General features: G+C 41.6%; 1 protein-coding gene across 11 annotated transcripts in view; it reads right to left on the minus strand.

Annotated features, from left to right (window-relative positions):
- Nucleotides 1–15235, minus strand: part of CACNB2 (calcium voltage-gated channel auxiliary subunit beta 2) — a 243719-nt gene that overhangs the window by 96322 nt on the left and 132162 nt on the right. Inside the window, exon 1 of one of the 11 annotated variants that reach the window (XM_048061803.2) lies at nucleotides 8116–8549. The exons of the other annotated variants lie outside the window; for them this stretch is intronic. Coding sequence (XP_047917760.1) covers nucleotides 8116–8148 — 33 coding nt within the window. The 5' untranslated portion in view covers nucleotides 8149–8549. Of the gene's footprint in view, nucleotides 1–8115; nucleotides 8550–15235 lie in introns of those variants that run through there. 11 annotated transcript variants of the gene reach the window in all.

The raw sequence follows: 15235 nt of genomic DNA on the forward strand, positions 1-15235 counted from the left end.
CCTGGGACGGGGAAACCCTGGCTGCACATATAGACTGGGCGATGAGACGCTGGAGAGCAGCCTAGAAGAGAGGGATCTGGGGGTCGTGGTAGACAGCAAGTTGAATATGAGCCAGCAGTGTGCCCTGGCGGCCAGGAGGGCCAACCGTGTCCTGGGGTGCATCAAGCACGGCATCGCTAGTAGGTCAAGGGAGGTGATTGTCCCGCTCTACTCTGCGCTGGTGCGGCCTCACCTCGAGTACTGTGTGCAGTTCTGGGCACCACAGTATAAAAAGGACATGAAACTGTTGGAGAGTGTACAGAGGAGGGCTACGAAGATGGTGAAAGGCCTGGAGGGGAAGACATACGAGGAACGGCTGAGGTCACTGGGCCTGTTCAGCCTGGAGAAGAGGAGGCTGAGGGGAGACCTCATCACAGTCTACAACTTCCTCGTAAGGGGGTGTCGAGAGGCAGGAGACCTTTTCTCCATTAACACCAGTGACAGGACCCGCGGGAACGGGGTTAAGCTGAGGCAGGGGAAATTTAGGCTCGACATCAGGAGAGGGTTCTTCACAGAGAGGGTGGTTGCACACTGGAACAGGCTCCCCAGGGAAGTGGTCACTGCACCAAGCCTGTCTGAATTTAAGAAGAGATTGGACTGTGCACTTAGTCACATGGTCTGAACTTTTGGGTAGACCTGTGCAGTATCAAGAGTTGGACTTGATGATCCTTAAGGGTCCCTTCCAACTCAGGATATTCTATGATTCTATGATTCTATGATCCTTGTGCTGAGTTTCCGAGAGCACAGCATACCCCAGGACACCCGCTATGAAACAAACGAGTCACACTCCATGCGAGGGACGGCTGAGCTACAGTCAACAGGCTGGCATGTGCGTCATGATGGGGAGATGGAGGGAGGGGAAGGCCAGACACAGTGTGCATCTCTCCAATATTTGGTGAAGGGTCTTGAGAACAAGCCTTACAAGGAGCATCTGAGGGAGCTGGGGTTGTTTAGCCTGGAGAAAAGGAGGCTCAGGGGAGACCTGATACAGGGTCCTCAGGGGAGGCTCTGTACAATTATCTTAAAGGAGGCTACAGTGAGGTGGGGATTGGGCTCTTTTCCGAAGCACCAAGTGATAAAACGAGGAGAAATAGTCTCAAGTTGCACCAGGGGAGGTTTAGGTTGGATATTAGGAGAAATTTCATTACTGAAAGGGTTGTACAGCATTGGAACGGGCTGCCCAGGGAGGTGGTTAAGTCACCATCCCTGAAGGTCTTCAAGAAACATGCAGATGTAGAATGTAGTAGCATGGTTTAGTGGTGGACTTGTAAGTACTAGGTTAAAGGTCGGACTAAATGATTCCAGAGGTCTTTTCCAACCTGAATGATTCTGTGATTCTATTCTGTTCTAATACACTGTCAATAATCAGAATGGCTCCATCCTCAGTCGGTGAGATTCAAATTAAAGAAAGGAGACAAGAAAAAATGTACGAAGATCAAATAATGTCATCATTAATAAAAAAAGAATCTAATTTGGCACTACAGGAGGTTAAACACTTGTTTAACTCTGGGGAAAAAAAATATTTTCAGTACAATTGCACAGATCATTAACTGGAAAGCATGCTGGGCACCCTGGGAGTAACACAGAAGTGACCGAGACCTCTCTGTGCATGAGTTTAGCACGGTTTTTCTCCCCAGCATTTCACTGTCCCAGCTGACACCACTTCAGGGGCTGTCCCAGTGCATGCTTAGAGCCCACAGCTCTCCCTTGGGGGAATCCCAGAGCTCACATGCAATGCCTAAAGCACAGCTGAGACATCTCCAAGCTAGCCGTGGGGAATGATGCCATGCAGAATGACCCTTATTTTTCCAATTTAGGAAAGAAAAACTGTATTGCTTCTACACTTTGGCTGCTGCAGAGGATCCATGGGCAAAGGGCTGCTAAGAGCGTCTGTTTCACAAATCCACATCCAGCTCTGGCTGTGAACACATCTTTCACGTACCGTTCTTCTCACTAAACACCCTGTTTTAGGCATGAAAAACTAACTTCATTTCTAGTACATGCATATGTCATTTGCAGTTGCAACCTAATCAAATATCAGCATTTGTTATGTGTAAGGCCAGTAACTTTAAAGCAACTTACCAGCCTTAACAGGTTAAACCTCTATCATTAACAGAAGAGAACCAAATATCATCTAAAGTTTAAAGGCATTAAACCAAAATGTCAAGTGATTTGTCTGACGATGGACAAATCACAAGTTCAGTTTTCCCTCCTTTCAAGTCTGCCCTCCAAGTTACTCTCACGTATGCCTCACGACGTATTCACCTGAACACAGCACAAGAAGTTGCTGCCTTAGGCTGAGCTAAGACAAACAAGAAAAGTCGTTCCAAATCTCAGGGCTTCATTTTAAGTATTCTCCCAGAGGTAATTTGCAGAACCATCCTTGCAATTCGAGTGAGTGGGTTTCCCAAACATGCAATCCTGATGTATGATTTGTAGACATGGCATGGTCCTGTGTAAATCTGCAATATAATTAAAAAACCAACAAACACAACATTGCTCAACACTGACATGTGACTCTTTCCAATCTTAACAATACCCTGATTATCCTTTCTCCCTTTACTCAGTTTATGAAATAAGGTAATTAACAATGACTCAGAATAAACACTGAAAACACATAAATGTGTTTGCCTAACCGATTTCTAGGACTTACAATAGCAAGTTTCTAAAATAGGTGTTTTTTTCCCCCTTTTTATAGCAAAATTAGCCCTGTAAGCTGTTGCCTGCTGCAAATGGAATCAGGGTTTGACTGATTCACTAATAGCACTCAAAAAGCACCTATTCTCAGTTTGAATGTTATTTGACTGCTGCAAGACCTTCCACCCTTTCAGAAATTTAGCAGACAGACTTTCATACTTAGCAGATCAGGCTGCCCTGCAGGAACCATAAGTATAACTGGCATCTGTCAACATCATCCTTAATATTCTAGGCAAAGTGCTCCATCCTGCAAAAGGACATAAGCAAACTCCAGGGAACTGAAGATTTAATTTAAATTGACAACTTCAAAACTTTTGCTTGGAGAATCCAAGTGACAAATGCTGGATTTACAAGACAACCGGAACACTTGCTCTGGACCTCATGACCATATCACCGAAATTATCAGGAGGTTTTGCATTTCTCCTACGGATGTTTTCAAAGAGAAATCTATGAAGAGTAAGATTTTGAGAATCAAGTTTTGAGTTTATTCAGTTAAAAAACAGCTATTTTTCTGCAAAAGTTTGAAAGTTGCATGTGATATTTGAGAAAATGTATTTCAATTGTATGTGTAGCTAGAAGTAAAAAGGAAAAAAAAATGTAAATGAGATTAAATACTGAACACCAGATATAATTGCATGATCCTATTATCTATATGCTCCATTACCTGGCATGTATTTTACAAAAACTTGAGTAAACTCAACTCCAACAACGAATTAGAAAACTATCAGATGGTTTTCTGTTTTTTTTTGTTTGTTTGTTTTATTTTCCCCCAACAGGCTCATAATAAAAAGTAATATAGATGGCATAATGGAGCCTGTCACCTTTGTCAAAACACCATTTTTCTCTAATTGCAAGAAATTACGAGTATTTCATTTTTGTGATACTTTTAAAAATTTCTAGAAATAGTGTTTATTAACAAAAAAGTATCCAATCAGCAATTTTCCCAACAGCTTTAATCATTAGAGCTTAGTCAAACTTTAGATAGACAACTAAGGAAGAGGAAGAACCAAACCGTAGGCACTGCAGTGCCAAGTGGTGAAAGTGTCTTCTATTTCCCTGTTCGTGCAGGTTATTAAGCCCTCCGAGCTGCATCGCCCTTTCCCTTTACATTCACAGGCCTAGCTCTTCTTCTGCCGGAGATCTTTTATGTTTGCCATCTCCCTCATCCCACCAGGCTATTCTAGGGCTGCAGGACTTTTCATCTTTTGTATTGAATTTGTTCCACTGGGTAGAAATAATAGTAAGTAATAATAAAGATTCATTGGTGCAGAAGAAGAAAGCAAGGTGCCTGCAAACACACACTCCAAGTGTTGATACTGCTCCTTTGGGACAACTTCTGTTGTAGCAATGGACTATTAGAGCCATTCACTTCAAATCATTTCTGAGGAGAAAGGAGAAACTTTCATGCCTACCATTTTGTAGCTGGAAATTCAACAGATACAGTTCAAACCCCCTTTAAGTTGAGTTCAAAGGGTTAATACAATTAATGGAGACAGAGAAGGATAGTGTTTTAAACTGTGAATTCGGTTATCAGCACTTTATCTCAACTGCAGAGGTTTTGGAGTAGTTAAAATGAACTGCAGTTCTGAGGAGTTAAATCCTTTCCCAGACCACCACGCTTTCTCATAAGCTAGCACGTACCCTTCCCTTTGTCATTTCATTTTAGACTGGCTATAAATTTAATGAAGATTTACATGTAAATAAATATACATATGTCCTCAGGAAGGACATAAGAAACTAAAAGTGAAGGAAATACAGTGATTCTTCTTAAACGAGCAATTATCAAGAAAGCTCCTCCCTGCTTCAGAAATACTCCGCTACAAAACACCTTTTCAACAGTCAACCTGTCTTCAGAAGAAATCTGAATTAATCCAAACACGGTGCCTGAGCATGCTGCTAGAAGACTGCCCAATATATCTACCCCAGAGGGCTGCAGGGAGACACCGAGGTGTCTCGGGCCCGATGACAGACAGACAAGCCGCCCCTGACAATCTTTGTTTGTGCACCTAAACCCAGGGGCCTAGGAAGAAGACAGCGGTGGGACACAGCTGCAGATAACCCACAGCCTGCACAAAGCTCACCCGAGAGCAGGAGCAGAGGATCTGTGGCTGTGGGAAAGGCCCTACTGGGCCAAACGCAGCCTGGGGGGCCAGCCAGGCCTCCTGAAAATGCAAGCACAACCCTAGATTTCCCTCATCCCTTACGCAGTGACTAAAAAGGTTGTCTGGAGTAATTTTCAAATGTTTTTGCTCCGGGAGGTTAATGCTGAGTACAATTTACCAGACAGCCATGAAAAGGAGTTCCCACTCTTTGTTGGTTTTGACAAACTATTCCAATTCTGTTCTGTTCCAGAAGTTTATTTTGCAAACAGGAAATCCCTACACAAACAAGTTGTAGCCACAAATAAGATAGCTTGTCCTATAGCTGTTTATGGATTCCTCTATTTATGAAATAAAACTGCTTACTACACTCGAACATCTCAGTATTTCCAGGTTTACAGCACAAAAAATGTTTATTCCATCAGTTCTTAAGAGGTTATGCATTTTACCTAAAGTGCTAAAATGCAATGCCAAAGACATTTAATATCCCGATTCTGAACATTTATGAAAAAGAAATCATTTGAACAGGAGAGGATGGCAGCCACATGGTTCTATCAAGTGATTTTAAAAAAAATATATACATTCTCACTATTTCACGATACGAGCAATTTTTCTGAATTATGAGTCGTTCTAAGCCCCAGCATTGTCTCTGATATCTGATCCTTAAGTAATATTATCTTTGTTTATCCGAGGTTTGCGGGTAGTGTTACAGAAATTGAGTATCGGTGCTGACAGATATCTAGACTTATTATGCACTCCGAATTAACTAATAATCCATGTTTGTTTATGCACTGAAATAAAAAGAAAACCAAAGAGGTTTTCAAAACCACATGCAAAACCTGGTTGTACCAGTCTAAACAGCTGAAGTTCTGCTGTTGAGTTTAACTGAGTTGGAATATCACTTCACGTGCTCCTGTTTCTTCAAATGTGTGCACACGTAGACATAGAGGTGTGCATATGAAACACACACAGTGATCAAAAGAGAGTTATTCAAGGGTTGGGTTTCTAAGAGGGCTTTATCGAATTCCTTTAAGAGAGATTTTAATCACACGATGTTTAATTTTATTAGTAATCTTCTTTCTAGGATAAAAGTCACATTTTACTTTCACAGCTAGAATGCCTCACCCTCATTTTAAATTGTCTGAAATTAATAGTGAACTTTAAACAAAATCTCAAGATTCTTCATTGTCACTCTTTTCACTGACTTTGTCCTTCAGTGATTCATAAGTAATTGTTTGTGTAGGAAGATAAAACAAATGCCTTTTCCACAGCACAGAGCATATGGCTTCATGAACTACAGATCTGTACAAAGAGAAATTTTCCATTGATTCTAGATTTTATTGAACAATAAAACTGTTCTTCAAGCTTTCATAGGCTATCTTTTCTATTTTTGGTGATTTTAAGAATAGCCCCATTGCAATCTTATCACTGAGTAAACAAACATCTTGGTAAGTTTGGCTGCCAAAATAACACTAAAAAAAGCAGACCCATATTTTCCCCAGAATAATCTTGCTTAAAAGAGAGAAAAAAAAGATATTTTGGTATGGACTTAATAAAACATTTTATTTGCGCATAGCAATAAACTTTGGTTTCATGGACCTCTAGAGATACTTAAGGTAAAACAAACACACACACACACCAAAATCCATGCAATTCATTGTGGACTTCCTATGTTTTTCTACTGATGCTACTTCGCTTTGCCTAATTACGTGGAAGAACTGGAATGCAATGTCCCACCTGCCTGGGACAGGTGTCTTAAGCATTAAACTATTTTCTATGACAGAGAACTTCTATATTTTTAATAACATTGAAACAGTATCAGGACGAGAGATGGAGTGATGCACTGGGCTCCACAACCCTAGCGCCATTCTTCAGCCATTTAGGTGACTTTCAGGTTACTTGAGTATCTCAGACCCATAGCTCCCACTCTCTTTACAGAACAGTAAGTAACTGCAAGAGGTGTAGAGGAACAGAGACTGCAAAACAAAACAAAAATAACCAATACAGATTTGCACCCCTTTACACATGACTACAATGCAATGGATTAAAGAAAACAGTCTATTAAAAGCTTATAGTTGGAAACTTTCTTTTGCTTGTCAACTTTTTTAAACAATCAGTCAATCCGCAACATAATTACTGTAATACCCTGTTGTTTACTGCTTTGGAGCAACTAAGCTCTTTTCAGTTTCCGTGCTTGGTCTGTGAAAGTTTGTGCGACTTGCACACACAAATGAGTTCAATGTGCAGACAGCTGCATTTAAATTATTTTCCTCAACAACTTCTTCTACGTTTCCTGCATCACAAAAACATAGCTGTTTGGCATTACAAAACAAGGGAAAAAAAATCCAAAGTAACTAAATTAATTCCTTGAAATGTGTTGGAGAACCCAGAATGCCATAAAAGGCGCTTTCATACTTCAAAGAACAATTTCAATAATCAAAACAAAACATTTGCAACTGCAAGTTGTATGCAAAGAATGTGCCACTTTTTAACATGCGAAATTTGTTTTGCTTTCCTATAGCAAAGTTCATAAACGATTGCTTTGGTCTCATTATTTTTCCCCATAGCTCCTCAGGTCGTGCCGTGGTCACGAGTTGTGTGGGGGTGGAAGAATCCATCCACGCCGCTTACAACACAGCGCTTGAGCCTCAGGCTGCAAAACTGCAACTTTTATGTCAGATACCAATGCCATGCAACAATGCGGAGTTATTTGCGGTTTACTTCTCATCTCCTCTTACATCACCAACTAATTTAAAGTGTCATTTTACACTAATACTGGAGTAAAAACAGTGTCAGATCTTAGTGCAGGCGTGCTGCGGGTTTTTGTTAAGCTAGCTCTTATGATGGACGTAACATTACATCACAATGGCATGTTTTGAACTGGACAAAAGAAATGGCTTGGCAACACTCCCACAAATATACAACTAAGGTCAGCTCTGCAACCCACTTGTAGTCCATCTAAAGTGCAAAGTCTGAGAAGAATTCTCAATTATCTGGAAGTGCAGCCCAAAGTCTGGGTAGCCTCATAACAGCCAGTATTTTGGTATTTTCAGCATCAATAAACGTGACAAGGAAAGGAAATTCAGTTTTAGCTACCAAGTAATATCTTGCTACTTGGAGGACTTGCAGAGCAATGTCACTTTAGAAAGCAAACTGGCGAGCACTGAAGTCCAACCACAGAAAGCAGAGCACTGGCAGAATTTCAAAGCTGCCCGGTAAATCCTGAGAAACACCCAGCGTTACAAGAAACCGTAAGAAGAAAATCCACGCGTTATCTTACCGCTTCGTATTCCTCGCTGCCAAAAAGGTACATCGCTACCCCTTCCCGGCCGCCCCGACCGCCTACGGCACCGGCTCCGGCTGCATCTCCAACTTCTCCGCCTCAGCCAGGCGGGCTCTGCCCCTCTCTGCCCCTGCCTGTGCCGCCGCGCAGCTGCAGCTCCTCGCTGCGAGCGGCCGGGGAGGCGCTGCCCGGAGTCCCGCGGCGCTGGGGGCCGGGATCGGGATCGGGATCAGGACCGGGGCCGGGATCGGAATCGGGGCGGCCCCCCGGGCTCCCTTCGCCCGTCAGGCGCCGACTGGCTCCGCGGCCGCGGCCTGCGGCGGAGCAGAGCCCCCCGGGCCCCGCTGTGGTGAAGGCAGAGCCCTCGGGGAGATGGCGGGGCCGCCGCGGCAGGGGGAGAGAGGCGAAGTGAAGCAAAGCGAAGTGAAGCGAAGTGAAGCGAATCGCCCTGCGGGTCTGGATTCCCGAGCTCACCTAAAGGTTGCTCTGAGTCCTCTGAAGGCTCTGCAGAAAGCCTGGGAGGTATCTGTCCCGCTGTCTCTCTCGTAAAGAAGAAAAAAAAAAATCACTCCAGGATTGTTTTCCGTTGCTATGTTTCACTCACTTCATCGCTTCCTTCTGCTGATTAATCCCAGATTGCTCTGCTAGAGAAGCGTGGTGCAACTTAATCTCTGTAGCATGATGGCACTCAGGTACCAGACAACCTGTGCCCAGCACCCTCCTGGCACAGGACGTGGCTCCAGCGAGTCCTGCTGCCCGTGGCAGGGACACCTGAGGCCACACCTGGCCCCTGCCCCAGCTCCAGCCCAGCTAGGGAGGAATGCCCAAGGAATGGCAGGCAAGAAAGGGGAGAAGCGGCCAAAGAGCAGGGTAAAACACTAGAGACTAAAAGTCCTCGGAGACTGATTCACTGCCAGCATTCCAAATCTCATACTAAAACAGCACTTTAAAAACGTATCTCATTAAAACTGGTTTAGGAATACAAAGTAAGTCAGGTATACAGAGTTGCCTGCTGTTAGAGGCTGACCTCCACAGCTGGGGAAGAGGCCACCAGTTGGCATCCAGTATCAGCTTTAAAGCAGCACTAGGAAACCCATCTCCTCCCTGCTCATATCCTCTGATATGAGCTCTTCCATAGAGCTCGTATTGCTGCTGGCACTATATCCCGTACTCAGGACTACACATAAGCTCTAGGAAAAATTAATAGTGTTGTGAGCATGTAATACCTGAAGAAAATAAATGTGTGTATACTTGCCCATATATATATATATGTATCTATAATCACAAGCGTAACACAGTGATACCATGATAAGACACCATGTACACACATAGCACTGAAAAACAGTTTGTGCTGCTTAACTTCCCTGTCTTGCGCATAGAAAAGAGGACCAGATCTCTCACCTAAGAAAAACACCAAATGATGCAGTTCAAATATGGTGTAGACATCTTCCTCGTTCCTCCTCCCCCAGACCCCTGCTTATTTTAGATAGATCTTGACTATCTCAGTTTCTTTGCATGAGTTACAATACTCTTCTCTCAATCTGCCTTCGCTGTCAAAACAGACCTTTGGGCCTCTGTTGACTGTATGTGATGTGATTCATAAATCATGATTTAAGTTAGTGTATATATTCAAACACAGAGTTAAAACCAAGATAGGTACTCTTGGAAAGAGCATATTGGAGATCAGAAGATATTAATTTTGTTTCCTTTCACTATCTTCCAGCCATATGTTTACAAAACAGCAGTAGTTTAATCTGTCAGCCAGACTGGTCACTTCACATTATATCAATTGCAAAGTATGCTTCAAACAAGGAATATCATAATATGGTGTTGCCACAAATAAACCAAACATGCATCATTCCTGCATCAAGGTAAATAACAGATATAAAACACTGTTAACAGAATGCAATTATCACTCATCCAAGACAGGTGCCACTACTGATGCTGAAAGAACATGGTTACATACGCTTATTAATTTGAACATAATTGTCTGAGCTTTACTGCACAGCTTCTTAATGTGAAACCACACCTGTCAATACTAGGCAAAACTAGTGTCATCACCCATTACTTTACTTGTCTTATACAGCTCTTATAAGCAATTGAAAAAAAAAAAAAAAGAAACGAAGGAAAAAAACAGCGGAACTGTCACAACTGTTCCTACTATCAAGAATAAGGAAAGCATATTGCTCTCCATGTATTAAAAATTGTGGTGATCTTTTTCTGAACAGTTTCATCAGCTGCTGTACTTTGGGCATGAATATGAAATCAGGGGGCGGGGGGGGATTACAGTTCACATACACTCAGCAGAGACTAAGGGCTTTATTCAGACTGTCACCATAAGTGACTTACATGTCACAAGCAATTCTCACTACCAACAGTACAAGCAGCCAGAGTCTGGCAGCTTGGACGGTAAATAAGCTGAATTGCTCATTGCTCTCTTGAATTGAAACATCATGACAGGTACCCAAGTCTATCTTAGGGCTCCAGAAAGCAAGTCTGTATATAGTTTTTATGGTTCAAGAGTTAGTCTGCAAAAATGTCACCACTGTTGAGGATGTTTAAACTTATAACAACATGTGAATGGCTTGCGCTCCACTCCTAGTCCATGGCTAAGTGACAGCAGTGTATTTTCTCTGTGCACCCCTTCTCCAGTGGCTCAGTGTGGCATGGGACTGACCAGGACTTGGAGGACAGCATCTCTCCAGTATTGATCCTTGCCACAAGGCAGTACAGATGAAAAATATCAGCATCAGTGTAGAAAGAGTAAGCACAGAAGTGGAAATGGCAGAGAGAAGAGTGGGTTGGAAATGGGAATCAGGCAGTGATGGGACAGCAGCAGTTGTGGGAATGGGAAAAGGGAAAGTAAAAAAAAAAAAAAAAAAGTGCAGAACTAGGAAAGTAAGCAGCATGACCTACAGGAAGGAGACACTAAAAGCTAGGCCAGCAGACACATGAAGATTGAGTGATACAAGTGTTCAAGGTAGGGCATGGAACACAATAGGATTTGGAAAGACCTGCACAGGGACAGTCAGCTACCTGACTAGCCTAAAGCTAGGCTAAGGTAACCAGGGAAGAGGGGAATACCATGGAGAAGCTCAGAAAGATGCTGACCCAGAACTGGGATGCCCGAGCAGAACTGCCTGATCAAGCAATTAGCGACTACCTAAAATCCTCTAGGATGGAGACTTCAGCAAGAAAGCAAGTTTAGGATAGCAACGGAGCTGGGATAAACACAGAGTGCCAAAAGTACAGCAACAACTCTGCAAGGAAAGAATGTGGAAACAAAGCTAAGGACTCTGCCACAGTGTGGAATTGCTCCTCTCTTCCACTGGTACCCTCCAGCACAACACATGCTTTTAAGTATGTGTGACAAGGAGTTACACAGGAAAACAAACACAGCTTGATCCAGACTGCACCTTAAGATCCAGCCTTCAGACTAAAGAAAAACAAGCTACCTGGAGGTTTGGCCATAAAAGTCAAGACTATAGTCTGAAATGATGAGTAAATCACAAGAATAAAAGAAATTCTCTCTTAAGTGTTCTAATGTATACAATCACTTGTAGAGTAGTCCTTACTCATCCATGGAATCAAGGACAGCAGTAGCAATATGAAACATCTGTTAACAAAGGCAGGCAATCTAAACTGTAGGTGTGTCAATGAATGTGGACTCTTTGCTCTTGTTGTTTCTGTAAGTTTTGTTCCTTTCGTACAAATCTATTCATGTGTATAATCCCTAATGGGAAGGAGTAAAAAACGACAGAGACAGACTCTTTTCAGTGATTCCCAGTGACAGGACAAGAAGCAATGGATGCAGATTAAAATACAAGAAATTCAGTTGCAACACTGGGGGAAAAAATATATATATTTTTTTCCTCTTACTGTAAGTGTGACTGAGCACTAGAACAGGTTGTCCGGAGAGTTTGTGGACTCTTCATCTTTGGAAATACTCAGAAGTTGCCTGGACCTGGTCTTGGGCAACCAGCCCTAGCTGACCTTGATCCAAGCAGGCAAATGGACTAGCTTATCTCCAGAGGTGCCTTCCTACCTCAAGAAATCTGTGAAACCATAAAAAAACTTATATATATATATATATACGTAAAGTCTAGTACATGCTGATATGTTATTGATTCCACCCCTTGATTTTAATTTTCAAAGATTAAACATAATGACTTTTCAAATTGTCTAGGACAGCATTGAACTCCAGTATTTAAACTCTGACCCATGTCTTTTAAGCATAGCTATGAATCGTCTCCACTATAAATAACCTTGTATATCATACTACTTCAACATAGTGCCTTTGGGAAAACAAACAGAAAAAACTGCTGACACGGTTGTCAAGGTTAATAGACTAAACAGACGCTCCTTGATAAACACAAATCTTTCAACTTGCATCCAGCAGTAACAACTATTTTTTCCTTCAAGAACTCTAATGGAAAGCAATTGACTCCCTCTTACCTAATTCAGATTCACATTCAAATCCCAGTGAAGAGCATCAATAGCTTGTAACTTTCTTTTGCACAGCTAGCAACAAGAATTTTCTTGTAAACACAAGGAGTGCTTTGTGCTTAAGGGAATGTTGGCAATGCTCCTATTTTCATTTTTCATTTACCTGTGGCAGAAAACTCCAGAAAACTCATTTCTTTTCACATACAAGACCGAAGAGCAAGAGCTATTTCTCTTCAATTACCTGCCTTCCAAACTATCCTCTCCCGCATCAACACTACATAGCTGTTTAACAGTGTTACTTAAATTGGAAAATGATAATTATCAAGTAATTTTTCAGTTTTTCCTATGAAATTTAGCAATTTAGCTGTCCCATTCATTTTCTCCTATGGTGCTCAGGATAACTGCGGGCACTGCACTTACATTGGCATACACTGTGCCCAACTGCAGCTCCAGAAGTGTTATTGATCCATGAAAGAGCTACCAAAGGAAACTGAAGCCTGTGTTTCCCTCTTCCTTAGGAATGTTTTGAAGAATTGGTCTTCTTCAGTTCTTATAGCCAAAGTTACTCCTTGAATGAACTACACAAGTAAACAGTGTCCCAGTAGTTAAAGCAACAAGGAAATGAGACTGCCTTCTAAGAAGTATCTGAGTACTTTATGGAAATCGGACTCTCTCAGCAAAGGAGACTGGAAACAAACTAACCCATAAGAGTTAACATCGGTCAGAGCACCATGCTGCTGCAGGAAGGCTCATATCCTTTCACTATCAGTACGTAATTCAGCTCCTGCTAAATGTTCCTATCTGTAAATTATGATGGGAGGGGGGGACAAGTCGACACAGACCTCTTCTTCCAGTTCTCTTGGATAACACCTTCCTTTCTTTTTAAAGCAGCTCCCAAAAATACATAGTTTGAATCAATTAAAAGGTTCACTGGATATTGTTTTTTCTTAGATTTTCATTTCAGAAGCGTTGGGCAACATCCCAGAACACGGTGCAGACTCCAAACCACAGAGGTGCTCTGCATTCAAATCCAGAAGACTTTGTATTTCTTTTCAGTGTATTGTATTACATATACATAAATTTAAAGTTCATCTCCTTACATAAAAGACCATACACTACATTGGATATTTGTAATGTTCTACATATGGTGTACATCTGAAAAAGGGTTGATAAGTAACATTTTATTTGATGAGATACTATTTCATTTAGGTATATTACTAAACAATGTCAACTAAATGAAGATGCAATAATTAAAGACCTCCTTAAGATTAATGTCACATCTTAGATCCCCATAACAACCTTACAATTAATGAATAATAAAGTTTGAAAGTATGCCCATGGAACTATTGGAAAGCTATTTCAATTTTATTTTTAAACACTGAAGCTGCTTATCATTTGCAGATTGTTATTGGTTATTATGGTTACCATTCTCTAACACAATCCAATCTGCCTGCAGTTTTCTATTTCAGGATACAGCAGTGATAACATTAACAGCAGACTAGACTTCTCATCTTGCAAATATACATACATTAGGGGCACATGCTATCTTCTCCTGCATTAGAAGATAACATGAGCATGTTCTCAAAGTGTCACAGAAATAACAAGCTACAAGTGGCTGTCATTCTTGCAGTCAAATACTAAAACATTTAACCTAACTCACAAGGACAGTCATGAACATAGTAAAGTTTTGGTACCATTTTAGTTGTATAATAGGTCCTCTGCATTCCTCTGATATTGGAGAGGTGTTATAAAGTTGAAAGATCAGTCCACAGGTGATTGTTCCCATCTATGGGCAATATTTATTTGTATGGTTTTGTCTGTTTGTTTGTTTTAATATAGTGCAGTCATGGGGAATATCATATTCTTTCAGTCTTGAAGCAGTGAAGCATAGAGAATGGGGATACAAACTTAAGGAGCAAGTCAAGTGGTCAACATGCCCTCACTGGTCTAAGACACGTGCAGAAGTGGCCTGCAATTCAAAGTGTAGCCAAACATTTCTGAAACAGCTGTAACCTTTCTCAGAGCTTTATGAGGCTGGGGAAAAATTAATTGCAAGAAGAGAAATGCATATGCTTTGGAGCACAAGAACAGCAATAATAGAACCAATCTTTGAAGTAAAATATATAAAATCTATACAACTTGGAAAAAATAGCCTGTGATGGCTAACGTTCCTTAGAAAATACAGATTTCCACTGAAAATTTAGTATTTTAACTCTTTAAAGTCACCAGTACATGCTGCTGATCTGCTACATCAAATGCTACATTAAATTAAAACTGGGATGTACTCCCAGTGAGAGGACTTCAACTCTCATATGCGGAACATGTCTACTCCTGGGTGCACACTATATTTCACGTGCCTCAGGCAACTTGATGATCGCCAAACACTTATCTCCCAGAGCAAGTGACTGAGGAACAACTGTGGGAATCCCTTTGGCTTGTAGCCTCCTACAGAAGCCACCATGAACTGCCATGGATACTAACTACCTCTGTCCACATCTCCACATCCTGAAAATTATGCTAAAGTTAGAGGTTGTCCTCTGGGTCCTCAGGACATTCATTTATCAAGTGATATTTCACAGTGGAATGGTCCAAGTGCTGGGTCCTTTAAAACTGTTTTGTTTTTTAAAATGAGGCATTAATTCATATACCAAACCCAATCATACCTTAAAGT

Source organism: Anser cygnoides, chromosome 2 (assembly GCF_040182565.1).
Source record: "Anser cygnoides isolate HZ-2024a breed goose chromosome 2, Taihu_goose_T2T_genome, whole genome shotgun sequence".
In the NCBI taxonomy this organism is placed as follows: Eukaryota; Metazoa; Chordata; class Aves; order Anseriformes; family Anatidae; genus Anser; species Anser cygnoides.